General features: G+C 46.3%; 1 protein-coding gene across 2 annotated transcripts in view; it reads right to left on the bottom strand.

Annotated features, from left to right (window-relative positions):
• LOC146866793 (uncharacterized) overlaps positions 1 to 27747 on the bottom strand; it is an 84991-nt gene that overhangs the window by 37158 nt on the left and 20086 nt on the right. The window contains exons 4-5 of one of the 2 annotated variants that reach the window (XM_085601401.1): positions 22966 to 23103; positions 16003 to 16095 (exon numbers count right to left, since the gene is read on the bottom strand). In XM_085601401.1, coding sequence (XP_085457527.1) covers positions 16003 to 16095; positions 22966 to 23103 — 231 coding nt within the window. The remainder of the gene's footprint in view (positions 1 to 16002; positions 16096 to 22965; positions 23104 to 27747) is intronic. The other variant, XM_085601408.1, reaches the window with a different exon arrangement.

Below are 27747 nucleotides of genomic sequence, written 5' to 3'. Positions count from 1 at the left end.
GTCAGGAGCATTGTGGATGTCACCTGGGTCATTTGGGTCTCCCCATGAGGGATCCTGGTCCTGTGGTTCATCCTGGTCATGATGTAGAGGATAAGAGGTATCCTCATAATAGGTGACACCTGCATCCGTCTCCGAAGGTGTTGGAGAAAAATCAAGTGTGTGGTGGGTATAAGTTTGATAAGGTTCCACAGGCAGTGGAGTGGAGCCGGAATCCATTTTCTTCTTGAGCGGGATTTTATAGGACTCCAAAGTGTTCACCGGGACAATTTTTCTCTTCCGAAACACCAGTTTACCGGTTTCGAGGTCGATGACCCGCTCCTGTGAGTCGTCGACAGGTGGATCTGCAGGTGCAGCTTTTGCGGGTGCGAAGCCCTTCCGGAGTGCGAACATTTTAGGTGTCCCCGACGGGGGCAATCCAAAAGTGATCGGCGCCGGCGTCGAAGTAGCCTTCGCGACCTTCTTCGGCTCGGGGCCCTGTTTCGGGTCGGGTGTGTCCCGTTCCCTGATGCGCGTCAGGGATTCAGACACCTGCTTCACCAGGGATGCCGATGGGGCACTGGAACCGACGTGCTCTTCGGGGACCGGCTTGGAAGCCGTCCCAGGTCCCTTTCCCGACTTAGGCTTTTCGATTCGAATTTTCGGGTCGACGCCCTGTGGAGTGGGGATCCTCGCACCGTCGGCACCCTTTGCAGTCGATGCACGATTGGTCATCTGGGCTGTAGGCGTTTGCGCCCCAACTTTGGTTGTTAAAGGCATCTGCGGCTTCGGGGGACCAAGGGCCTTTTTGTATTACTCGGCGCCGAAAACCCTGTGTGTTTCTTCGGCACCGACAGTGCCTTTAGGCTGTTCGGTTCCGACGTCCTTCTTTTGTGTTTGCGGATGTGAAGGGTTGGAAGCCTTCGATCCGACGAGGACGAGTTGCACTTTTAGTTTCGGTTTCACCTGTGCAGCTTTCAGTTTCGATTTTGAGGGATCGACTCGAGAGGTTTTACAAAGTTCCGGCTCGTTGGAAATGTTCGAAGCCGAGCCCGGAGGCGGGGCTGTAGAACGCAGTGACTGGTCTTGGGTGAGGCCCGTAGGTGACCCCGCGACCCGAGCCATATGGACATTCTGTCCCTGGGCCTCCGTATCGACGGATAGGCCTAGCTCCTCGCCTGAGCTATCTTCTTCGGCCCCAAGAGCCCCAGTGTCGTCTCCTACCTCGTCGACGACTTCTTCGTCCTGGAACATCCCCTCGTCTTCGGCTTCATAGTCGGAGTCAGGTTCCGAAGCAGAATCAGATTCCACTTCCTCGACGCTCTCGACATCTTCATCCTCGGTCCCGAATATGTTTACCGAGGTAGGCGCCGATTTGTTGGCCTCCAAGCGAGCTGCACGTCGATTCCGAAGTGTCTTCTTTGACCGGAATCGGGCGCAGGCCATACACTTGGATTCATCGTGATCCGGTGACAAACATTTGTTACACACCGGGTGGACGTCGATGTGGGGATATTTGGCGTGACATAGAGGACATCTCTTGAAGGGAGTCCTCGATTCCATGTTCGATCGTCGATTGAAGTTCGGTCCGAACTCGATCCGATGAGGTGAAAGAAGAAAGTGATTGATACCGAACGCAAACGATACCGACGAAGTCTAAATATAGTTTTCCTAACTTGAGCTAAGATAAGCACATCCGAACCCAATGGCGGAAAAAAACAATCTGAGGATGGAGAGGATGCCCATGCGCACTGTAGTCCAGGGGAGGAGCCACCTATCTCGTGATACTTCGAAGACTCTTCCAGGACAACAATGTGCAATCATCCGGACCCAACACTAGGCGGCGATCTATGCACAGATATGAATTCAGCAGCCCACATGCCTCGAACACATGTTTAATTCTTGTTTTGAAAATTCAAACACAGCCATTTTAATGTACAATAAATGGGGAGCTGCAGAGGTTGAGCTTTGTGTGCATGACCTTGCAGAGCTCCTCCATCCTCTGCATTTTACATCAGATGAGGATAGTTTCAAAGCAGCCACTGAGCTAAAGTGTTGTCTAACAAAAGTCAAGCACTGTAGTTCAACAAATTGTATATCAACATGACTGATTGGTCGGGCTCTGCTATTACTGTCTGCAATGTCTCAAGAACCCACATTACAAATCAGTCTTGTCAAAGCCTATTCTTACATATGCATATGCCAATTTCACATTTCAACTTTGACTTCAGTTTATACTGGCTCTGTCCCAGATTACATTTCAAAAAGGTTTACTAATAAAAAGTCATGACAGGCAAGTAATGACCATGCGTACTCAGCACTACTAAGATCAGGGAATTTTATGAAAGGAATATTGGAGAACACTATAACAGCACCAATAGCACCTCGCTTCAGTAATTTACATAGATACAGATGCAATGAATACACCAAATGTTGGGACCATTGGCCTTCAATTTGTATGGTTTATCTACATCAAATGTATTCACAATGTGGCCTAACAAAAGTACAACTAGATCTCGGAGAACAAATACGTATCAAAGGCCTATCTAGTAGTACAAAAGAGAAAAAAGTCTGGATGCTTTTTCTTATCTTGTACATTGGAAACACCACCTTATTTCTGCCAGAGGGTTATTTATGTTCTACAAAGGACCACCACCATTGCTTTGACATGGATCAATTTGTTGGGATAAAGAAGAGTATGACCTTTTACAGGTGATCAGCAACAAAATATATATTTATGAACTGTGATGTGTACAAGAACGATCTTCAATGCAATTACGTATATATATAATTTTTTGTAAGAGTTTTTTTGCAAAGAGTGCAATTATGAACTATCCCATATTCCAAAAAATAGATATGTTTATGCAGTGATGTTATGTTACACCTATACAGTATCATGCAATGTGTATCCATACACTGATTGCATAGCTAACCCACACAAAAGAAATGATGTGCGCAGTATTTTGAAGAGGAGAAGATACAGATTTAGTCCCAAGAGTGGTCTATCACAAGGTAAAGTGAATGGACCAATATAGTAACAGGAACCTGGTGGAATGATAAGAATAATTATATCGCGTAATATGTGTTTTCTTCTCATTTATTAAAAGTATGCAAGAAGTTTTGTGAGCTAGTATGAAAGCGACTTGTGATAATTATGACAGAGAGCTCAACAGCTATTGGAAAGATGCATTCTGGGGTAATCTACCAGTAGTATTTGAAATTTATGTGGACTTAAAAGTATGGAAAGCTCCTGCATTCAGTTTGTAAAACTTCGAAACTAAAATGTCCTGATGGGTATTTTAAGAGTAATGACTTATTCTTTTCTAACAGTATTTGCTTCAACTGCTATTGAATTTGTATTCATCACATTGAGTGTTTTGAATTGATAAAAATGATTTAAGGTAGGAATAGATTAAAGCCAGTCGATGTCCATCTGGCCCTTGTTGAAGAGGCAACATGTAACCCAAAACACACCAAGATCATCCATCCACCATTGTCAGTACTTGTCCTTTCGTGGTTTCCCATGCAATAAGAGCACCAATAACGTCCCTCTCTGCAAGGCCATTGCTGAATGCAATATATTGATCCTCACATGCATTCAATAACTCCCCATGACAGTTGATCCAAGAGAAAAACTTGTACTGTTCAAAGGTAATTTTATGGGATTTTGACTTTATGTAGTTCATGTTCTCATGGGAAATCAATGCTGCCTTTTTCTTATGTCCTACACCTAAACAATCATGCTTTGAAGCTCTTACTTCTCAAAGAAACACTTCCAAAAAGGCACAACACCATGAATGTAGAGAACAGTAATATTGATCAGCTACCACTTACACCTTGTAGGAAACTGCAATATTATGTGGTATCGCTGGGTGGCCTTACCATGTAAAATTATCACAATACCCCTAAGATGGTCCTTGGATTCACACAAATAAGCTCAGTCCTGGTAGACTGGCAAATGGCAGTCAGCCTTTACTAGAGGAACATGTGTTAAGCATTTCAGAGTACAAATATGGACGATAAGCAATTGACACGACTCAAGAGAAATCAGCCACCACTTTATAAAAATAGAGTGTATTTTTATCTCAATTTAGACACCAAAATGAACGGGATATCATACATATAACCGGAGTTATAGATATTTGAAGCATTATTAAATCAGTGCAGTAAAATACATGAACAAAATAACATTGTGGTCAATGGCAAAATCCACTAGTAACAATTGGCCACTTGCAGGTCGAGTTATTTGGAACCCTTTCATGGGTATGGTTGCAGACCCCAGGACTAGGCCACAACAGTCAAATCAATTTTACCTAGCCCATGGGGTCCGAGTGCAGAGTTCTGGCTGTTCTTCGTGCTGAATGGGAGCCGCAGGTGGTGCTGTTTTTACCGCTTACACAGTGCTGCAAGAAACAAAATGCAAAAACACAACATGTACACAGCTGCTGACATCGGATGATGATTGGACGATGTCAAGTGTGGGGGTCGGTTACCAAAATAGTGACCAACAAGCCTTGGCATTGGTAAGCATAACGAAAAGCTTTGGGAACTTAACGGGGCCCGAGTGATTAACGTAGCGGACTGAGACTTTGGGCAGACAAGACTACAGCTCTCCACAATGGACCACCTGGTTTTGGGTGATCCTTCGGAGGGCGCGATGGGCAGCGTTCTTTAGATCCGGTGAGCAATTTATCCTGCAGTTTGCAGGGGACTAGTGCCAATAGTCCAGGGGAGACTGAGGGTGCTTCTGGCTTCCACAAGGTCCCCTTCCTTCAGGAGTGTTGAGTTTGGCCGAGGACAAGGCCTGTTCACTCAGTTTCAAGTCTGTTGCCTCAGGGACAAAGTATCCCTTTTTTGATTTGTGCTGTTGGACAAAGTCTTACTGTTGGTGACACGGGTCTCCTCTTGGTCCTTTCTTGTAGTAAGTTGTTCAGATCTGAGGTTTCGTTTCAGGGGGGTCCATTAAATTCTAGATTTGGGGGAGTTAGGGGTGTGGGAGCTAGTAGCCATTGGGCAGTTATTCCGTGCAGCTGGTCCACCCCTGAGGTGACCACATCCGGTGGCGTAGGTCACATTTTCAACCCAGAACCCACTATTTCTGCCCTCCTGAAGATGGCAGAATTCCATTTTAGGTGTACAGATCACACTGCCCTCCCTAAAGGTGTGGCTAGCATACCTGAGGATGTACACCTCCTGCATAGCTAATTTCGCGCGGTGCAAGCACACCTGGGGCAAGGGGAGGACTCTTTTCTCCTCAGGGATACAAGCCAGATGCATATCAGATGTGATATAGCCTTTGAAGCTCAACGCTCTGATGTGCCAATTCACTAGCATCTAGGGTGAAGGGAGGTGTGACCTCCTTCCTGCCCAGCTTTTGTCTTCGACTCCTGGGAGAGATCACACTGTCTGGCAGGAGGTCAGAATCTGGTCTTGGCGGCAGCAGGTGTGGAAAAGCACGGGCTGGTCAACTAGAACACAGTAAAGCTGGGGGGCAACCAGGGGGTAACCTCCAAGGTGCACTCTTGATGCATGTCACATCACCCAGGGCACGAGAATCATGTCAGGGGTGAGAAGGCACATTATTTGATACCAAACATGATGTATTTTAATGGAGCCATCACGAAGTTGCCAATCTCGAGAGTACCCTGTTGGCAGCCCATGCTACCCTATGGACCGCTAACACATATAGTGGTTTCCAATGGGGAACACCACCATAGGGACATATAGGCTTGCACTTCCATGTCCACACCTTAAATATGCACCGGGTCTCATGGGCTGAGGAGGCCTTCCTTAGGGGTGCCTTGCATACATTAAAGGCAGTGAAAGCGACTGCCACACATGTTGAGGGCACAGTCGAGTTGGTGCAGTTTGCACTACTTCTGCAGTCTGCAATGGCAGGCCTGCTGTTAGTAGGTTGCATGGGTTGCCATAGGTGGCACAAACTTGTGCTGCAGCCCTCGGCACCACTTTACCACCAATGCCCACCATAATCATGCTGCAGTAGGTACACAACCCAGAAGATATGATTGTCGTTTTACTCAGGATCCCCCTCACACGGCACCTCCAACATAGTAATAACAACTACTATGGTTACTTCAAAAACCTCGAGTCCAGCATCTTAGGACTTTGTTTAGCTAGCCTGGAATTTACTTCACCGGCTGCGCCGTTTATTCACTTCTTCTTTCATTATTCAAAGAGCATTGTTGGGGCTAGCAGGAGAACCTTAGAACCGGCAGCCCAGCGTTCTTTTAAGAAAATCGACCACAGACACTGCTTAAGCCCAGCCGGGTTGGAATTATCACCGGCAGCGCGATTACAAGGAATTATACTTCGCTATTCAGCCCTGAGGAAGTCAAAGCAACAATACTGCAGCATGATTATGGATCATTCTTGATTGACTCGAATTGTTGTCACAAATTTGCATACTGTTTATTATCTTGTTGTATGCCTAGGTCTGGTTAAAACAGCTCAAATCAGCAGCGCAAAGGTGTAGTACTTGAAATCTGTTGGACAGTAACTCTTTTTGTCCAAATGTGCTGGAGGGTTTAATTGTGGGACAGATAACCATACAAAGGATTGTCATCGGTAACCTGCAGCCATTTCACTGTCAGTGACACGGACATTAACAAGTAGAGTAGGTGGGTTCAAAAACGTCTAGCCAGATGGTGAGTTGCAGAACTTAAAGGACTGTATGCACAGTCAGCCAAGAGCACCTTTTAGCGTGAGCTCAGACATGAGGAATACATGCCACTGCCCTGTGGGGGCCAATATAATTGTTTGAATGCAGACTGTAAGCATGTCTTTTGTATATGAAGAGAAGAGCACCAATTGTTCCTTTTGCTACAATGCCTTTTATATGTGATGCACATCAATTCCCTTCCAATCGCACTATCTCAGCACTGGACCTAGTGTGCTAAAATCAGCAATGCTATACAGTGGTACAAAAGCATAGTAGTTGTTAAATATTCAAAGAATCCCAAAGCTACTCGGGCCGAATTATGATGGGTTTTCTGTCGCAGCACTGAGTCAAGTACCTGTTTTATGTGCCCGCGCAGCATACAGTGAATTCATCCAACCCCTATATTTCTAAGAGTTTTATTTTCAGACAGCATAGGTCAGAAACAGAAAGAGGCAATTGTTTCCTGGCTGTACAATTTGAAAACGGAACATTGACATAGAAATATCTGGTTAAATGGATTCACTTTCTGCCTTGAAGGCGCATAAAACAGGCGCTTAGCTCTGTGCTTTGCCCATTATTATAGGGCCCACGTTGTACGAGCGATCTCCAGATTGACTTCCCACAACAAAGGTTCATCACCCCAAGGTATTCCAGAGTGTAGGCTCCTTGTTACCTCAGTAGATTTGGAGACAGTTCTGCTTATGCTATGTTTAGGTCCAGAAATAAAGGAGCGATCACCTACTGTCCAATTGCGTTATTAAGTTTTCTGTAAACATATGCACTACATATCACATGATAAGTGGGAACACCTATGTGTTGGATCCCTAATTAGAGAAAACGAATTTGGGACTAGCACTACAAATGATTTATATTCTAGACTGAGCCTAAATAAAACCACAAAGACAAGACTCTGGGCACGATCAAAGTCTAATGATTTGGGAGCGAGTTCCTTAGAGGAGGATGCTGCATTTGTAAACTCACAATGCACTGGATTATGGAGAATGTTATAAAATCTTAGTTTAAAAATGAAAATTACAATCTGTATTACTCCTTAAAGGAAAGTAGCATGCACGAAGGTGCTGGCTTCAGATGCCAGAGATAACTATAGCATATGCTGCACTTATAAACCCTAGTATGAACGGGTGTGAGATCATTTAGAACAGAGTATGACGCACTTCTAGGAAAAACTATATGGAGTACATTTTTTGCCATTTACCTGTGGAAATCCTTTAACTATGAAATATACTGGTACTACAGCCTCCAATTATATGATTACCATAACTAAGACTGTTTGATAATTGGGGACTTGAAGTGCATCCTGGGCCCTGAAGCTGTTTCTAACTTTATAGTTATACTTTACCAGAATGCCAGGTATTGCACACAGACTTGCCTTACCTTTTTTAAGTAGGCTATTTTCAGGAAAAACATCTTGGGATTTAGGATAGGCTCTATATGTAGTATCTTCTTGTTATGTTTATAATGTTCCCTTTTACCTAGTTCCTAGCTGTGAGAAAGTGCCCTCTTTCTTGCATGGTATGCCCCCACTTTTTGCTGAATTGCTGATGTGCTTTGACTGAGTGTGCCCTGGGCTCCTGCCAATCAGGTGCCCAGGGCCTGTGTTCCTTCCCTAAAACTGCAATGAAGCCTAAACCCAATTGGCATCTCTGGCCACAGGTCAGCCCCTGGTAAATGGTACCACAGGTACCCAGGGCACTGTGACCAGAGAAGGCCCCCAAGGCCTGCAGCACTTATTGTGCTACCCTTAGAGGCCCTGTCCCCTGACACTCACACACTGCCTTTGCAGGCTGCGTGTCTTGGTGCAGAACAGAGCGAAGAGTCGACATGGCACACATCCCTGTGTGCCAAGCCCACAAACCACTGCCCTGGCATACACCAGTCACCCCTCTAGCTGGGTGCCCTATGCCAGTGGTGAGAGTACAGGTGCATGAGCCCTGTGCCCCTACAGCACCCAGGTCCATTCCTGGGCACTGTAAGTGCAGTGCTGCCATTAAGACTATATGGTGCTGGGAGTTTGTCATTACGAACTCCACAGCACCATAATGGCTACACTGAAGACTGGGAAGTTTAGTATCAGCACATTAAACCCACACTGATGCCAGTGTGGGATTTAATGTAAAATGCACCACAGAGGGCATCTTAGAGATTCCCCCTGAAATTCGACCAACCTCCAGTGACCTGACTGAGTGGCTGCCTAGGCTGCCACCACCAGACATGTTTCTGGACCCCTGGGTCGAGAGCTTGCTGCTCTCGGGGGCCTGAAACAATGCACATCCTGGGACGAGGTGCCAAGCCTCCTCCCTCAGGATGGGCATGGTTCACGAAGGAGAAGCTTCAAAGGCATGCCGCCTTTGTAAGCCTCTCCAGACCATTTGTTGCTTTCAGAAACTGGTCCCCACTGGTTCTACCCCCCACTTTGGGCGGGAGAACCGGGGCGAAAAACAAGTGAGGAAGAGAGGTGTGCCCACCTCTGCCTACTCCACCCCTAAGGTGGGGGAGGCGAGGTGAAGCACAACCTCGAGTCCCCACCATCTTGAGGATGGGGGACCCAGCCATCCATGGACAGGCTCCTGTCCACCTCCCACTGGACAGTGGCAGAATAGGGGGTGTACCCGCTCCAGGGAAGGGACCCATTGATCCCTGCCCTTTACCTACCTGTAACTCCCCTAAATTTAGTATTTAGGGGCACCCTGAACCTTCCTTCCTCAGATCCAGCAACCACAAGAAAAAGAAGAGAAGAAGAAGGACCAGAAGCCGTGCAGAGCTAACAAGAGGACGACGCCAACTGACTTGGCCCCAGCCCCCTTAGGCCTGTCTCCCCTCGAACCTGCTCCTGCAAAACCACGGCGTGTCCAGCGGACAGCAACCTCAAAAACCCCGGAGGACCTGCCTGCCTTCATTTTCCCAGCTGCTTCTCCGTGAATACCGTTTGAACTGCAGCTTCTGGTGCCAGCCAGGAACCGCCAATCCAGCCCACTCTGCACCCGCCGAACCCAGCCTGAGCTCGAGTGGAAAAATACCACAAGGAGGTCCCCCCGGCGATCCTGACCCGAGATCCGGCGACCCCTGACCTGCCTCAGGCCTCCAGACGACGCCTGCAGCCTCAATCCAGAGGACCCCCCCCACAGCGACCAGAGCGGGTAAGAAAACCCGACGCCCCACAGCCTTGTGTAACCAACCCTCAACATCCCAACTTACCCCTCGAAGTGGTGGTCACTCCTGGGAGATCCTCGTCCCCGAGCCTGCAGTGTTTCTTTGTCCCGGAGAATCTCCATTGAAATCAACAGGGCACCCGACCTCAAAACAGCACCCTGCACCCGGCCGCCCTAGTGCCGCTGAGGGTGCCGCTTTTGTGCTAACCTGGTCCCAAACTTGCCCTGAGCTTAACCCTAGGAGCTTGGCTCCCACAACCCCGTGGCCTGCTTGCCAGCAGCCACCAACCGGAGTCCCCCTATCCTCCATAGGATAACATTGGGCCTCAACACTCTGCACCCGGCCGCACGAGTGCCGCTGAGAGTGCAACAACAGTGCATCACTGACCCTGGGAGACCCCTGAGTCTAACCCCAGGACCCTAACTCCAAAGACCGTATATTCTTTTTTATACAACAACAATTGGCCTAGAGTTCAGTTTTTGAGTGTGTGAATTCATTTACTGACTGAGTGTGTACATCAAATGCTTAACCCTGTCCTCAGATACTGCCTTACTGCTCGACCAAGCTACCACTTTGAAGGTTCCATCTAACTTTAACCTCAGCCAAACCTCTGGAGACCCTTGGCCTCTGTACACACTGTACCTCACTTTGGTGCAGTATATATAGAGCCAGTTTCTTATGCTAGCTGCTGAACCAGTGTGAGTGTTCTGTGTGGAATGTTGGTGTGATGGACATGAGTGGAATGCTTGGGTGCCTGGTGTGAGTGTTGACTATTGGAAGATGGGCTGAGCAGCAGGCAGGCTGCTCTTGGTGGGGCTGCTACGACTGTTCTTATGGTCTTAATAAATTACTTAAAAAACACTACTCGGATACGTCTGCTATGTCACCTCTACGCATGGAACATACTTGTCACATTTTGGCAACGATTTGGAGACTAATTCACGCTCTACAAGTGGTCTCAAGGAAGTTAAAGATGACGTGCCAAGGATGTTTTCAGGTTGGAAGGAACCTACAGAAACTACAAGCGCCACACAGTCAGCGCAAGTACATTTCCAGGAGGAAATGGTCCAAAAGAGACAGCGGAGGAAGTGTGGAATCAGAAGGCAAAAGATCCACAAGAAACTAATGAAATGGAGCATCAAGAATCAAGAGAAACTGGAGCAACACGCCTCGCAGCCCCACCAGTGTCCCTCACACCGGACAGCCCCAGCTAAGGCGTGCTATACTCTACTTCTTCATTACTGCGGGACTGCAAAGTAAAAACAATTGTGTTTTAATTTTCTGGCTCAAAATCAAAATGAACCTGCGTGTGTTAACTAGATGGTTCTGAAACTCTATGACTCTGGCAGTCCTTATCCTCACCAGTGACCTCAAGAGCATGTATTTGCAGTTCAATTTGGATTTATCATGCACCATGTCGGTGTGCATGTTCACCAAACAGGTTTGTTTTGTCTAATTCAGGGCTTGACGCCGATTTCTTTTGTGAGGATCTTCACCCTTCACTGAATTGTGTCCTATTGACAGATAAAGGTGTCAACATGGGTTCAGCTGTTTGGATCTACGTTGCTGTGACAGTGAGTTTATGTTATTATTGTGGTCTTCACCTCAACTTTTTGTCTACTATGTGGCTCGTTATACCGTTAAAATGCTCACTTAAAGCAGCGAGTGACAAGTGCAAGTTTCACATTACAATGTCTGTGATCGTTGGGGAAGTTGGCGGTTGGTGTTTTTCAAGAGAAAATGCTCCTTTGATGCAGCGCGTGACAAGCACAAGTCTCACTTGTCTTTATGCCGCGTGAGGATGGCAGTTGCTGTGGAGACTTTGCACATTTTCACATTGCAGAGTCCTCGTCTTGGAAAGAAATGTTCACGTACTGTGACGTGTAGCGTGTTGTGCAACAACGTTTTGGAGCACTTAAGACGTAATGCGTGATTGGTGGCCATCTTGCAAGGATAAAATCAACTAGAGAAGCAACGGAAGCTGCCGATTGCCAGGTCAAAAGATTCATCATTGTGTTTAAACTTGAGAGGGAGCCGTATGATCAGGAGGGTATTATCAACCGCATCTCCTTGCTCATGGGTTGTCGTTTTTCGTTGTGAGCTACACGCAAGCCTGGGGTTGAGCCTCTCCACGTTTTGCAGCATTTGTAAGTCAGTTTTAAGGGAAGGTCTATATCAAAGCATCTTTGAGTAAGCCATGCATTCATCCTTTTATATCAATTCGTTTTGCTGCCAACTGCAAAGTTTGTGCAATACCGAATTTATGCAAGCACTGTTCTAAGTGCCTTGGCCTTCTGTTAAGCAATGAGGATTGTTTCGAGGTTGGTGTCGTTTACATTCTTCTGCTTCAACTCGTTGGTCTGGCATAAACTCAGTGTTGCGAAAAAAGAGAATCTGGAGCAACATTGAGGTGTTTGGCACATTTTGTGTTTTAATCTGTCTTCACCTCTCTCAAGACTTATCGTTATTAGCATTTTGCGTGAGCCATCGCTCACAGGTGTCTTGCTGACTCTGGATTGCTCAGAGTTGTTAAAAAAAAAAAAAAAGAGAGACAAAGAAAAACTGTGTCTGATTAAGTGTTCTTGGGGAGTAACATTTTTCTCCTCTATGTTAAATTTTCTTTGTGCTCATGCCTGTTTTTTTTATAATGTTTGTATCTCTTTATTAACCCCTTCAGTGCCCATGACGAGCTGGACTCGTCATGGGCTGCGGTGGCGCTGTGCCCATGACGAGTCCAGCTCGTCATGAATCCGCCCGCTAATAAAAAGCGCGGCACTGGGCGGGGAAAGGGGCGGGCGTGCAAGGGGTTAAGGGATGGGTAGGGGTTTCAGTCCCACTTCTACTTTGTAGCCACTTTTCCCTTACATGAGGAGTGGTTAAAGGGCTGTCTCTCCCTTAATCACAGTTTATGGGTGGTATTCCTATTTAATGCAATGTTGTCGTGTTTCATATGTCTGTGAGTCACTTTGTGCTGCACGTGGAGTTTGTAGTGTGTGTTAGTCACGTTATGCTTCACACTTTGTTGGGTGTAGTGGGTGTTAGTCCTATCTACTCAGTTTATAGTGGGTGTTAGTCCCATCTACGTAATTAGTAAAGGGTGTCAGTCCAATCTACAGTTTGCATTATGGGTTGAAGTCCCATTTTAGCATGTTTGGTCCCTTACATTAGGGGTGGCAAGTTGGGTTATAGTCCCTTCTCCACATTTTTCTTGGTTGTGTTCCTTACATAGGAGTACGTACATGGGTGCGGTCCACCCATAATAAGGAGTACGTACATGGGTGCGGTCCACCCATAGTGTTTGTACTCAATAGTAAGGAGTACGTACATGGATGTGGTCCACCCATTGTGTTTGTATCAATTTTAAGGAGTACGTACATGGGTGTGGTCCACCCATAGTGTTTGAGTTCTGGGGGTGCGTTACTCCCATGTGTCTCGTCACAGTTTTAGAGTTCTTGGAGTCTGTTTCTACCGTGTTTCTCTGCACATTGTTTCACGTGTATTGTCATGTGGTGTTATCTCACTATTTGTCAGTGAGCTTAATGTTCTTTGAACTTTCCATTTGTTTTATTATTAAAGGAGGAGGATGTGCAATTGTTCGTTTGTATTTTTTCATTCTTCTTTCCTCCTTTGTCTAGTCTTGTTTCCCTCTTGTGATGTGGTTCTTAGCATTCATACCTGGGTTATGGACTATTGACTTAATTTGTACATTGTTGTGTATAGTTGTTTTTATTTTAGTATGGTTTTATCATTTTTCAATTTTAAGGGGAGAAGATAATGTAGTATCTTCTTGTTATGTTTATAATGTTCCCTTTTACCTAGTTCCTAGCTGCTCATCCAGTGTGAGTGTTCTGTGTGGAATGTTGGTGTGATGGACATGAGTGGAATGCTTGGGTGCCTGGTGTGAGTGTTGACTGTTGGAAGATGGGCTGAGCGGCAGGCAGGCTGCTCCTGGTGGGGCTGCTCCCACTGTTCTTATGGACCTAATAAATTACTTAAAAGACACTACTCTGCTATGTCACCTCTATGCATGGAACATACTTGTTACACTATAATTAAGGTACTTTTAAGGTCTGGGGTTTAGCTGTCTTGATAGATTTGTCCAAAAGAAATTCATAATAAAAAATACATGTGCAAATATATCCATGCAAGGGATTTTAGTCAATCCACTTCACCCAGTTGTCTGTTCAAGTGTCATTCACATTTTCCGTCAGCCAAGCAGATAAGATAGCATGGGGAAATGGGCCAACCCACTTCAGCAATTGCTTCTCTTCATTGTGAGTGACAGCACTTTGCTTGTTAACATACGCATATCCACTAAAAAAGCACTCCACTTCAGTGTGAGAACTGGTAAGCCAATCTTTGCTGTCATGGCATGTGTTTTGTTTATTTTTGTGACGGATAATATTTTACAGTTTTTGCAAAAATAAGTACATTTCCTATACACTGTATCCTTTTTACTTGTAATACCTCTACACTATTAGTGCGTATTGCACATATTTACAAAAAATAAAATCTAGTGACTTTGCAAATGCTTATTAAGAAGGGAACACGCAGGACCAGTGGCACATATGATATATTGATGGAAGGAAGGTTTAGAAATATGCTTCTCTAAGTTGATATTAATTTAATTTGGAACAGTATGTTAAGCAAGTTAATATTCTTATTGTGAACCAAACTAGCAGTAGACCTGGAGTGTGGACAAATAATCAATACTTTGCAATAGATCCCTCATCTCTGAAACCCATGTGTGATAATAAAGAACAGCCTTTTCCTTGATTCTTGAACTTTGGTGCAGTGTTCTTTCAGGAAGACCAAGAAGTTCTCTGGCACAAATCTTAAGACTCTGAATTTTAGACAGGAGTAATGTCCATTTTCCATTTGATATATCCAAGAATTGTGGTTAGGATTCAAGCTGGCGCTAGTGGCCAGTGCAGACAAGACTGAGAAAACAAATTGTGCATGGATACGGTGACTGTTAAAATACAGAACTATTTTGTGATCTGGCTGATATTAGCTTCCCAGCTAGTGTAGCGGGCATGCTGGTCCATGCTCTTTTGCCTGCGCATGATACTCACAACATGAACAAGACCTCAATGTGGCACTGAACTATATTTTTGCTTTAGACAGGTATTTATATTAAAAAACTGCTGACTACAAATGGCATCAAAACAAATGAGATCGCCATAAGAAGTTAAGAACTTAAGAGTGGTTAAATGGCTATATGTTAGAAACATTGGCAGATAAAAATTACTAAAATGACTTAAGGCTTACATATATATGGACAACATATCTTTATGTAGTTGTGGTAAGGCAGAGGCTTCCACTTGCTTTTAAACATAAATTATTTTATTCGATTTCAAAGAACACATAAATTGATTGGCCTAATAACTATTAGCAGCCTTCACACAACCAGAACATTTTCTGTGGAAGACACTGGACATAGACCTGGAGCTATATTACACAAGTGCCCGAGAACACAATGGACATTTGCGCACCCCCGGGGCACTTTGTTATTACAGAAGGGGCCACAGACGCTTGTGTAATACACATAGCGCGGACGCACAAAAACCGCCAGCGATATCTTCAGAGGGTGTTCCCTCATTTGGATGGGGCGTGCCCCATGAAAATGAGGGGATCCCTTTGCCTCAGCAATTTAAAATCTAAGTAGAGGCATGAACTCTGATTTTTTTTTTAATTAAATCTTGGTACTGTAACAGCTCAGTCAGTGGAAAAGCAGATTCTTCGCTGAGCAGGAAAGAAGTGAGCAGGCTGAATGTAAAAAAATATCTTTAAAGGACAGTCTCTTCTTCTGTCCTATGAAGGGACACAAAATTAGCAAATGTAATGTAAAGGTTTGCCGAAAACCCATACTGAATTCACAATGCATTTTCCACCTGGAAAAAAACTTTTAACTAGTGGATAAAAAAGTAAAATGTTTCATGTGCTAATGCACATTTTACCTGTACTTTCTTCTGCAGATGGGGCTAAGTGTAGAGCACCAGGCATAATGATAGTAATTTACTAGTGTAGTTTTGTAAGAGTACCGTTTTGGATTTTTGGGGAGTCAGACATATACTAAATCGCGGGAGTATTTTGAATTGGCCCATTTGTCTGTCATCAGTGTTTTCAACTGTAGCAGTCTGCTATACTACGAATCTGGAGTCTTTAAATGTTACCTGAGCTGGCGTATGTGCTGCTGTCTCCTTCTGCACAACTTAAATCCACCTTTGGCTGAATTCGCAAGACGTTGTCAGAGTTAAAAATATGTTCTATTAGACAAAAATAAGAGTTTACATTATTGTTTGAAAAATTGTTTGCACTATTTTGACTGAACATCCTATTCCGTCATTGCATGCAGGAGAAGTTCCCTAAATTGAATGAACAGATTTACATATATTACCTGCTTCTAAGCTCTTTTGAGGTGGTTGTTAGGGAAGAACTGTAAAGCCATAGCACAATGAAGGTCATTTAAGAATCCTCTAAACCTATGTAAACACAAGTTCCATTTTGCCTTTGGATGAACTACCAAAGAGATACAGATATGCAGACAATCATAGGATGAGAGGTTAGCAGGGTGTATACTCTTGTACATCAATGTGAAATGCCCCAAAAATACTAAGTACATCAACTCGTCAACTGGACGTCTGAGGAAAGCAAGCTTTGCATACAATTTGACTGCGGCGTTCCAGGCTTCCTGAAATTGGCACATCCTAAATACAGTATATTGAAACTATGTTAAAGAGTATCGGCCTAAGTTCATTTGAATATACTAAAGTATGCAGGTTGTTCTCCAATTTTTCTTCAAAATTATGCAGTATGTTCGACAATGTGCATGGAGAGATAAGATCGTGTAGTCCAAGATGAGTTTGTGTTTCGTAGAAATGACATATGCATAGTTAGCCAAGCTTGATGTTGGGGATAGCAAATAAATTCTATCGGAGGATTTTGGAATGAGTCCAATAAGAAGAGAGGGAACTTATATAGTGCATGTTGAATAATCACGTCTCTGAGTACTACGTCTCACAGAGTTGAGCATGCAAGTAGTAGCAAGGAACTATGATGAAATACAATCCAACTAGGCAATCAAACACAAAATAATAGCACTTTTGAATTTCAAGAATGAGTGATCGACCAGAAATGCAGGCACTAATGAATTCCAGGGCCTTCCAATGTGAATGATCGTTCTCTGGCTGATCATGAGTAGGTTGGAGGAGGCTACTATTGCCTAGCTTATCTAGTAGCAAAACAGCAAGACTTTAGCAGTTACAGAATTGTGAAGCTGAGACATAAAAATAATGGAGGAAGAGACACAAGCTTTTGAGATGAATGGGATGTTATACTCTCTGGCACTCAAGACTTGCCTATACTTTGTCAGGCCAAGTGGCACTCTGATTTTCACATTCTGGGTTACAAGCATATGCTTAACGGACACGTTACTTACCTTCTGTAACGCCTTATTTGATGAAGACATGATTTAGCTGCAGATTCCTTACCTTTGAACTTACAGGCGTCAGGCTGGATTCGGAAGATTGTTCTTAGCAGTAACCCTGTGCGTTGGTAGATGGCATCAGTTGCCTCCTTGTGACGTTGTCATATTTGTCGTCGTCAAGAAGTCTGCGTCATCAATATAACCGCCACTCCGGCACGCTGATGTCAGTACTTTTCACAACTTTCCACGCCAGAAGCACGAAGCCATGAAGTGACTGACCATGGTGTGTTAAAAAATGAACTAGGGCCCTAAATGGGAACATCCCTGACACTAAAAAACCAATTGCGCAGTGCAGGGAGAATGGGTGAGTCTGTAAGAAATCTGCGGCTATATCATGTCTCTACCAGATAAGGCGTTACCGGAGGTAAGTAACCTGTCCATCTGATAGAGACATCTAGCTGAAGATTGCTTACCTTTGAACAGATACCCAAGCATAGCAAACACAAGGAAATGATGGACGGACCGGTTTCTGGGTAAAACCCTTCATCAGCCAGGCTAGCTTGAATCCAGTGGCAAAGTGAGCAAGGGACCCACGTCTGGGCATACCCTGCCAACTTGGATGCCCAAGCAATACCATCCCCGGAAGAGGGACTGCGGAATTGCTTAGAGCAGAAAATCCTGCAAAACATAGCAACTGAACAGGCCTTCTCTGCGAACCTGGGAATCCAGGCAGTAGTGTCTGGTGAACGTGTGCAGAGACGCCCAAGTGGCAGCTTGGCAGATATCAGAAATGGGGCCACAACGCTGCAGAGCCATGGTGGCTGCTTTTGCCCAGGTGGAATGGGCCCTAAGCCCTTCAGGGTGATCTTTCTTCGCCAAGGCATAACTGATTTTTATACAGAGGATATCCCATCTGGATATAGTCCTCTTCTGAACAGCATTGCCTTTTTTTGCACCCACGTATCCTATAAAGAGTTGGTCATTCACCGGGAACTCTTTGGTTCAATCGAGGTAGAACGATAAAGCTCTTTTTGAGTCCAGACGATAGAGACGCTCCTCTTCCTTGGAAGGGTGTGAGGGGGCATAGAAGGTGGGCAGGGTAACAGACTGTCCCAGGTGGAAGGGTGTTACCACCTTAGGCAGAAAAGATGCCCTAGTCCGAAGTACCATTTGGTGCGGAAAGACCATCAGGTACGGAGGCTGTGAAGACAGTGCCTGCAGTTCACTTACCCTCCTGGCAGAGGTTATTTCCACCAAAAAAGCAGTCTTGATGGTTAGCGCAGAGGGCAGTTATGCAGTGGCTTAAACGGTGCACACATCAAAAAAGTGAGAACTACATTAAGGTCCCACTGTGGCATAATAAAAGATGAAGGAGGAAACAAGTGGGTTAACCCCTTCAAGAATCTCTGCACCAGAGGAGATTTGAAAAGAGAGGGCTGATCAGGCAGCTGAAGAAAAGAAGAAAGGGCCGAAAGATTGCCCTTCAATGTGCCCAGAGCAGTGCCCTGCTCGGCCAAAGAAAGTATAAACAGAAGGGCTTTAGATAATGGAGCAGATAAGGGGTCAATAGACCGGTCTGTACAATATTTACAAAATGTGTTCCATCTGCAGGTGTATACCGATTTTGTGGAGGGATGCCTGGCTGCCAAGATAACCTCACAGACTTCAAGAGGAAGGTCGAAAGATGTCAGCGGTCGCCGCTCAATCTCCACGCAAGGACGTGGAGAGTGGACAGTTCCGGGGTGAGAACCCTCCCCTGCTGCGGCAACAGAATATCCTCCCGAATGGGCAGCCTGACCGGAGGATCGATGCTCAGGGATACCAAACTATGCTTGTCCAATCCAGAGCCATGAAAATAACTTATGCCCGGTCGCTCCTGATCTTCTTGAACACTCTGGGCAGGAGTGATAGGGGCAGAAAGGCGTATAGGAGGTCTGAGCTCCACTCATGGCGAAAAGCACCGCCGAGCGAGAGCCGCCTCGGAAACTCCAATGCACAAAACCGCTGACATTGTCCGTTCTGTTTGGAGGTTAACAAATCTAACCAAGGCTCTCCCCATCCCGGAAAGAGACCTTGTGCCACCTCCGGAAGGAGACGCCATTCGTGATCTGCAATGCACCTTCAGCTGAGCGTGTACGCCCTGGCGTTCAGAGACCCGGCCAGGTGTTGAACCACCAGGGAAATGCCCTGTTGTTCCAGCCAAGTCCACAGACGCAAGGCCTCATGGTGGTGGTGTTGCCTGTGAACACCTGTACGAACCTTCCCATTATTGACGGTAAAAAGGCTTTCAGCGTCAGTCGGATCACCCGAAGCTCCAAGAGATTGATATCGAGCTTGGCTTCCAGCACAGACCAGAGTCCTTGATCTCCACCTCCCCCAGATGGCTGCCCCATACCAAAAGGGACGCATCTGTCACTACTGTGAGATCTGGGTGGGTAAGGGAGAGGGGTCTGCCCTTAAACCAATCGCGGTTCGTTAGCCACCACTGCAAGTCTTTAGCAGTGGCCTCTTAAATCTGAACCAGGGCGGTGAGATTTCCTCGATGCTGTGCATATTGCAACTTCAGGTCCCACTGCAGAGCCCGCATGTGCCACTATGCATTTGTCACTAGCAGGATGCAGGAGGCCATGCGGCCCAACAGCCTCAGAGTCATTTGCACCGGGATCCAGGATAGGGCTGAAACATCGTATTATAGCTTGAATATCCTGGACTCACTGTTCGGGAGGATAGGCCCGAAACTGCACCGTGTCCAGAATCGCTCCAATGAAAGGGAGCGTCTGAGAGGGAGTCAGGAGTGACTTCAGCACTTTGATAGTGAACCCCAGCAAATGCAGGAGGTGTGTCATAGCCTGAGGGTGGGAGACGACTGCTTGGGGCGAGCCCGCCTTCAACAACCAGTCATCGAGATAGGGGAAGACTAGAACCCCTGATCTCCACAGATGGGCTGCGACCACCGCCATCACCTTTGTGAACACCCGAGGGGCGCTGGTGGGGCCAAAGGGGAGCGCTGCGAATTGAAAGTGCTCGTGACCCAAAGTGAACCACAGGTAGCTACAATGGGCAGGCAGGATGGGAATATGAAAATAAGCATCCAGCAAGTCCAGTGCTACCACCCAGTCTCCTGGGTTCAAGGCAGACAGCACCTGAGCAAGAGTGAGCATCTTGAATCTCTCCCTTTTGAGGAAGTAATTGAGGGATATGAGGTCTAGGATAGGACGAAGGCCTCCGTCCTTCTTTTGCTCCCTTGGTCAAGAGAGTCTTGACTTCTTCGCATGGGAAAGTAAGGTGATCCTCCGTCAGCTGATCGTGCACTTAGGGCATAGATGGAGGAAGTCTCGAAGGGGAGGGAATAGCCCCTTTGGACTATTTGAAATACCCACCTGTCAGATATAACGTCTCGCTAGTGGTGGAGATGATGGCGCACTCTGCCACCAACTGGCCGAGACTGATTCTGGGGGATTGCACTAGGAAGTTTTTGTGGTGAAGGACGGGATCGTGGCTTGGCTCGACTTCTGGTTTCCCGACCCACGGGGTCGGGTGTAACCGTGTCCACGACATGAGTTTGCTGAACTTGTGGGGTCCTCTGGCCGAAGTAGGTTTGGTGCGGCTGATAGTCCCTTCCGTAGCCACAAAAGGAGCAAAAAGCTGATGAAGCCCTAGGGCCCGTAGTGAGGTCCAAAGACTTGACCGAGTCTTTGAAGTGCTCATGGGCAGCATCTACCTTGTCTCCGAAGAGACAGGAGCCATCAAAGGGCATGTCCATGAGGTTAGCCTGGACATCCCCCGAAAAACCAGATGTTCTTAACCAGGCGTGGCGACGAGCGGCCACCGTAGTGGAAATTGCTCTGCCTAGCGAGTCCGTCGTGTCCAAGCTACATCTGATGGCGAACTTAGCTGCGTCTCTCCCGTCTGAGATGGCTTGGGAGAGGAAAGCCCGGTCCTCATCCGAAACTCTGGGCACCACCTGTGCAACCGTATTTCATATTGAATGGTAGTAACTGCCCAAAAGGCATCCGGTGTTCACCAACCGCGATGCCAGACTGGCAGAAAAAAACATTTTTTTTCTGAAGTTCTCCAGTCTCTTGGAATCCCTGTCCGGGGGTGTGGAAGTGAACGCGCCACGAGAAGTGGAAGCCTGGACCACTAAGCTTTGGGGGGTGGGGTGGGTGGTGAGGATAAGTGGGCTGCCCAGTGCAGGGCGATGGCGACGGGCGATTGCCCTATTCACAGGGGCCCCTGTGCTGGGCTTGCACCAGGTACCCAGAAGGACGTCTGTTAAGACCTTGTTGAAAGGCAGTAGGGATTTCGAGCTTGAGACCCCAGGCTGCACAACCTCTGTCAAGATGGTAGTCTTGACCACCAATGTAGGAAGCTGCAGGTCTAGGACCTCCGCAACCCTACGCACCACCGTGGCAAAAGATGCTCTCTACTCCATAGCCAGGGTAGGAGGGGAAAGCATGCCAGAGTCTGGGGAGGTGTCCAAACCACTGGTAGCGCCTAGCTCCTCATACCAGTCCACATCTTGTTGGTGCAGGATTTCTAAGGGATCCTGCTCTCCCTCCTAATCCTCTTCTTCCATCCCTAAACCTTCAGAATAGGGCAGGTTGAACAGCATGGAGCCGTACGGCTCCGTCGGCGCCAGTCTCGCGTTGGAGAACGCATGTCCGGCTCCGTGTCGTCGGGAATGAGGATTGGGGAGGTGCCGCCGAGAATCTCGGCGCCAGATGGGACGCCCGGAAAGGTCGCTGAGGAGGTGTGACCAGCATCAGTCCAGACCCGGGAACGGATCCAATCGGAGGCCATGGCTGCCGGCATGGGAACCATGGGGGCCCCTCTGTCTTTTAAGCCTGCGGGCCCGAAGGAGTGCCGGCAGGGTCAGGCCACCCAAATATGGTGCACATGGCGTCATAAAACTCTTGCAGCTGGGTGTGGGTAGCTCCCGGCCCCGGAATAGGAGGGAAACGAGGAGCTGACCTAGGCACCCGCTCCGCTGTGCAGGGCATTGAACGTAGAGTTTCTCCGCCTCGTAGCGAGACGGACCGTGTGAAGTCGAAGCACGATTCGACTTCTTGTGTTTTTTGTGGTGCCTCTTACCTGACTTCGACGAAGAGGACTTCAATTCACCGGAGCGGTGCTCGGACCTTCCTCTCGACCAAGAACTGGACCAGGATCGAGACCGGCGAAGCGACTTCCGTTGTGCAGGATGCCAGGCTGCGGGAAGCTTTAGGGACCGCTCCCTCAGAGCCTTCGGCGCCATGGCCCAGCAGTCGGAGCATGACTTGGAGTCGTGGTCGCGCTCCAGGCACCAAAGACAAACAAAATGGGCAGGGCTCGAAAAATCCTAAAAATTTTACTAGACCTGCTGGTCTAGTGACTTAAATAATCTACTTGACCTAATTATAATGCCCTTGACCCATAAACTGATTTCAAAATATGTGATCCTGGGCAAATATTTTAATTCATTGAGATACCAAATTTCAAAACAAAACAAGAGATGAGAATGAATTATTGTATGTTTCAGCGGGGCTGCTGCAGCTTCTCCGGACCCCATTGGAAAGATACTTCTTTGTCTTTGCAGCATACAGAAAGCTAAAGTTTTCAGGTTTTTATTTTATATTACACCTTTCAACAAAGATAATAATTACACTTTCAGAATGAATTAGTCTATACAAGACCAAAATACATATTGTTCTGAAATATAATGACAAACCTTTGGTGCTCAGTTCATCCTGATCATCGCTGGGCTCATCATGGTTTTCGTTTTCATTCAGGTCCTGAAAGTCATTCTGATTTTGGTATCCCTTTCTTGTTTTCTTGAATAACACATCTTTCTCAGCCTTCACATCTCCTGTTTAATAAGGACAGAATGTACATGAGGCCTTCATTTAATACCTTCAGTACCTTATTGGTTTAAATAGGTCATGCTAAAATGGATGCCAAAGTTTCAATGTGTAGGCTAGTGACCGCAGCCAAAAGTGTACCCTAAAACTCTAGGGGGTTAAACTTCAGCATTTGGTGCATCTGTTTTGGGGCAATTTGTTCATGCAATTCTGCCTTCATTCTCAATGCACAACCCCAAGTTGTGTGCACACCCAAGCATGCCCCTGTTTGTAACATTTGATTTCACAAGGTGCGGAGCGAGTGGGAGAACCTCCTGTCACCCACGCGACACCTCTCTATTTATGAGGGATTCAACACTTTTTTTTGCCTCAAACAGTGAAAATTGCTATTGCTCTTTTCAATTTCTTTCTTCTGAAAGATAGCTTACCCCATTCCAAGTCAACGGGCAAGTACAGTTCTCTCTGCTGATGCAGGTTACGGGCTAGAGGTTATCTCCTTAGCAATAAGGTTGCCCATATGTTCTTACTAAGCAGATACATTTTAATCAGAATCCTGAAAACAGAGGATTACACAACCAGAGTATCATGATAACCTTAGTTTGTCCAGGATAGCATCTTTGATTAAAGGAAGACAACCTAGGACACTGCGGACCAACGTTTAACCATCAGTGGTCATCGATGTAATTCCTTGATGTTTAAGATCCTAATCTTACATATGATTGCTATTTAAAGTGTCATGGTACCCTTGTCATTAAAGTCTGCGGAGTATGAATGGAGAATTATAAATATGCATGTTCCCTGTCGCTCTGACTTAGCTTGTCTTTGTAAAATTAACCTTAATTACCATAACTAGTGATAATAACGGCAATAATTAGTTTTTACTTAGTGCTTCAAACCACACGCCTGACATTTCTAAGCAGTGTAAATAACAGATGCATTACTGAAAGAATAGCATTCCATTAACTGTCCTGCTAAGATATGGAATATTGAGTCTGTTTTGCCAGATTCAAACTGGTACCATTGAGAGCTGAGCATTTGTCAGCAGCAATCTTTCATCTCACTGAGTCCTCTTCCTATCCTCCCATAATCTGCACACCCAACGGCAGAAAATGAAATGCATGGTCTACAGTTTATGTGCATATTTTTTCAAATACAATGACACTTCCCATCAGCGTCACTTGTGCAGGACTATATCCATGGCAAAAGGTTTACTAATGTTTGTGGGTAAGAATTCGAGGTACATACATGCTTTACTTTGGTTTTAGCTGTACACAGGTACTTAACTGAGGCAGGAAACTACAGAATGCTGAGGAAAACTTGTTCGTTTGGGTCACCTATCCTCTCATCAAACAAATGAACAAACTAAGCGTAAAACATATTGTTCTATACAGCTGCATATGCAATCCCTACTTCTGTTTTGACTGGTCACAAGCTAATGACAGATTTCAGATTCTGCATCTATTGTTTTTCTGAAATATTACATTTCCCTTCTAATAAACAAGCCCTGTTTTTCTTGTGCTTGTGGATGCATCGTTTTTTGTGGTCTGCCTTAACAGTACAATTTTCCGCATGGCCTTCTGCTTAGAATGTACAGAAAGTTGACTCGAACCAGAGGCCTCATTATGATGGCGGTCGGACTTTTGCCCGACCGCCATCCTGTCGGAAATGAGACCGCCTGACTAGCTGTCGGAGGATCCGCTATAGAGATGAGGATGCGACCACATTCAAGCCAGTGTCAATCTGTATATTTTGTATTGCAGCGTGTGCTGCGGGCTGCAGTACAAAATAAATACAGTGCACATATCCCTGCACAATGTGGCAGGCACCGCATGGTGCCTGCCACATGGTGTAGGGGTATGTAGGGGGGCACCATAGGTATCCCCCAGGGCCTATATCAGAGGGCCAGGGAGGCCCGCTATGGGCCCCCCAGTCACTTTCCACCAGCCTTTTCATGGCGGCCACCATGAACCAGCCAGCTTAAACTGACATTGTATTCCCTACGGTGCTGTATGAGCCAGGCACCGCCACCATTGTAGGGATTACAGACCGTCTGACGGTCTCTCCGCCCACCGACCATCTTGCATGATCCGATGGCGGTGGGACCGCCAACGACAGACTGATGGTGGCAGTTCCACTGCCATCATAATGAGGCCCCCGGTTTCCCAGTTCCAAAGTCGGTAGCTCTGGTTGTTATGCCACATCCTCTGTCCAAGACAAGTAGCATGTTGTTTTTTTTTTAATCAAAGTTTCACTTACTGAGTCACCCTACCACTGTGCACCCACCCTTAACACCTACCTCCCTTTTGTTTCCCTGAGTGCCCTCCTTGAGCGCTTGGGAGGGGCGTTCCCTTAGCAAGTCATGAATGCCTGGGTCACGGGCTGGCCTTATTCTTTAAGCAGGCGGTTTCTAAGAGGTTGAATAAACCGTGCTTGAAGCACTCTGCTCCAGCACCTAAGTCACCAGCGTGTCGCCACCTGAAGTCTCCCTCTGTTTCTCTTGCCGCTGTTGAGTCCCAGACATGCAACTTTCAATCAAGTGCCGTTGTCGTAAAGTCCGTCTTTTTTTCAGACTGCTCAGCCTACCGCTGCGTTCCCAGATCAGATAGTTTTTCGGCTGACTCTAAGGCTTAACTCTTCGGGCCTACCACCGTTTAGGTCGCTACAAGTGGGGTGAATGTCTTCACTTGCCGCGGGAATCAATTTATGTCTATCGCTTTACGGGTTTGGGCTGACACCAGCCTCCAATGAAGGCTGGAGGTGCTCTGGCGTGTTAGGAATTTGGCTTTTGTGGGCAAGGTTATTTCGCCTCGCCCAGCTCTATTTTCAGTATTTCATAGCTGCCATGTAAAACAAATTAACACTGACTGAGTGATCTATATAGCTTACGGTATGTGCAGCAGGCAAATGTGTCGGATCTTGACAGTAAACAGTGTTGCCCCTATTATTTCAGTCTAACCCGTAATTTAGTGTCCAGTTACCCTGCAGTATCGACACACTATCGACTCTGTACTTCCAGGGCCGAGGGACTTAAAAAGCATTGTCACCAACCAACTGGGCACCAGACTGCTATACCTTCAGCAACTTTCAGAAACTCAAACATCACCCCGTCTCATATTTTTTGGGATCCACCTAAGTTACAGACACGGCTTCCAGTAGGTGCAACAGTGTACCACAGTTATTGGTGGGCATTTAGAGGCACAGATCATGAACTGGGTCCTGGACCGCTTATGCTCTTTTCTAATCAAGGTCTGGGGTTAGAGTACAAATTTTAGTCAAACCAACCAAAGAGTGTGGCTTCTTAAAAGAAGAGCGAGCATGAAGAATCAAACTTGATTCTTTAGAAAGCCCTCACTCATCAACCTAGTTGGTGACATGCTTCATCATCGGGCCCCACCAGGAAGGTCGAGTACCTCCCCGGTGTGCTTCGACGCCAGAATTACTGCAGAGCTGGTTGATGTTGTTCGATTTACTAGTGCAAGTGAATGTGAAGTGAGTTTAAAAGTGCCTGGGTTGTGTCCAAAAATAATTTTATTCGTCGGCTAACTAGGCAGGGTTAAAAAATGGAGTGAGCGATATATATGCTGGATAGATTGTTCAGCTATGTCTCACTGTGAGTGGTCAACATGTTTCTGCCTATATGTTGCAATTAGCTAGTCATTCTTCAGGACCAGTGTGAAGACCCCGGCGGTATGAGCGCGCTAGGCTCACCCTAACCAGGGGGTCAAATGCGTGAAAAAAACAGGAAAAATTTGTTAAAATCTGCCGTTCCTGCGGGAACCTGATGGTATGTAGGAACCCAGCAGTTATATGTGGGGTGATCATTAATCACACCATGGGTCTCAGGAGGGGGGTGATGGCTAGTAGGCACACCGCCAGCAAAGCCAAGCACCCGCTCGGTACCTGATCAAACCCTCGGAAACTGGACCCGCGTACAAATTTTAGTGCTATCGAAATACATCCTGCTCTAGGCATGCAGCTGCAGCAAAAGCAGTCAGAAACACATAGGCTGTAATTTTTCAGAAAACATCAATTCCTTCGTTCCACACCACCCTCCCCCTATCAACGATCATGAAAATAAATCTGGCTATTGCAGAGTGCCGGCCAGGGTGGCTGCAGTACAACTACATTTGTTTACGCAAGTAGGCAGCCAGAGCAATCACCTCTGGCCGATGCTCAAGCTGTTTATTGACTGCAGAACTTTATGGCCAAACACCCGCTTGCATTCTCTTATCCAAAGGTTGCCATTTTTGTTAGTTGTGGTTCCTTTATTTTAAATTTTTTGTGAGATCGAATTCTACTCCGCTTGAAACAAAATATGCTCCTGTTTTCCTGCTTGTTTTTAGGGAGGGCAGCAGCGCGCATGAGCGGTCTGCAAGACCTGCTGTCATCTCTATAGTGAGTGTAATCCCACCTGCTGCTTGCAGGTGGTTCACTCCGGCATCGCTTTTATTTCCTGGCTCCCTATTGGTTAGCGCTCCAATACATCACTTCCGGTTTTAGGTGAGGAGCACCGGCCAACTAGAGTTTCCTTACACTTGTAAACGTTATGTTTTGTTTGGGGACTACTTGTTTACTTTATTTGCTACAGGTGTTCCTTGCGCTGTTTATTTTTTCACCAGGACGCCTGCTTTATGTCCGCCACAAGCATAACT

This window comes from Triturus cristatus, chromosome 1_2 (genome assembly GCF_964204655.1).
Source record: "Triturus cristatus chromosome 1_2, aTriCri1.1, whole genome shotgun sequence".
NCBI classification, from domain to species: Eukaryota; Metazoa; Chordata; class Amphibia; order Caudata; family Salamandridae; genus Triturus; species Triturus cristatus.
The sequence above is the reverse complement of the archived record's forward strand: the minus strand, read 5'-3'. Positions and strand labels throughout refer to the sequence as shown.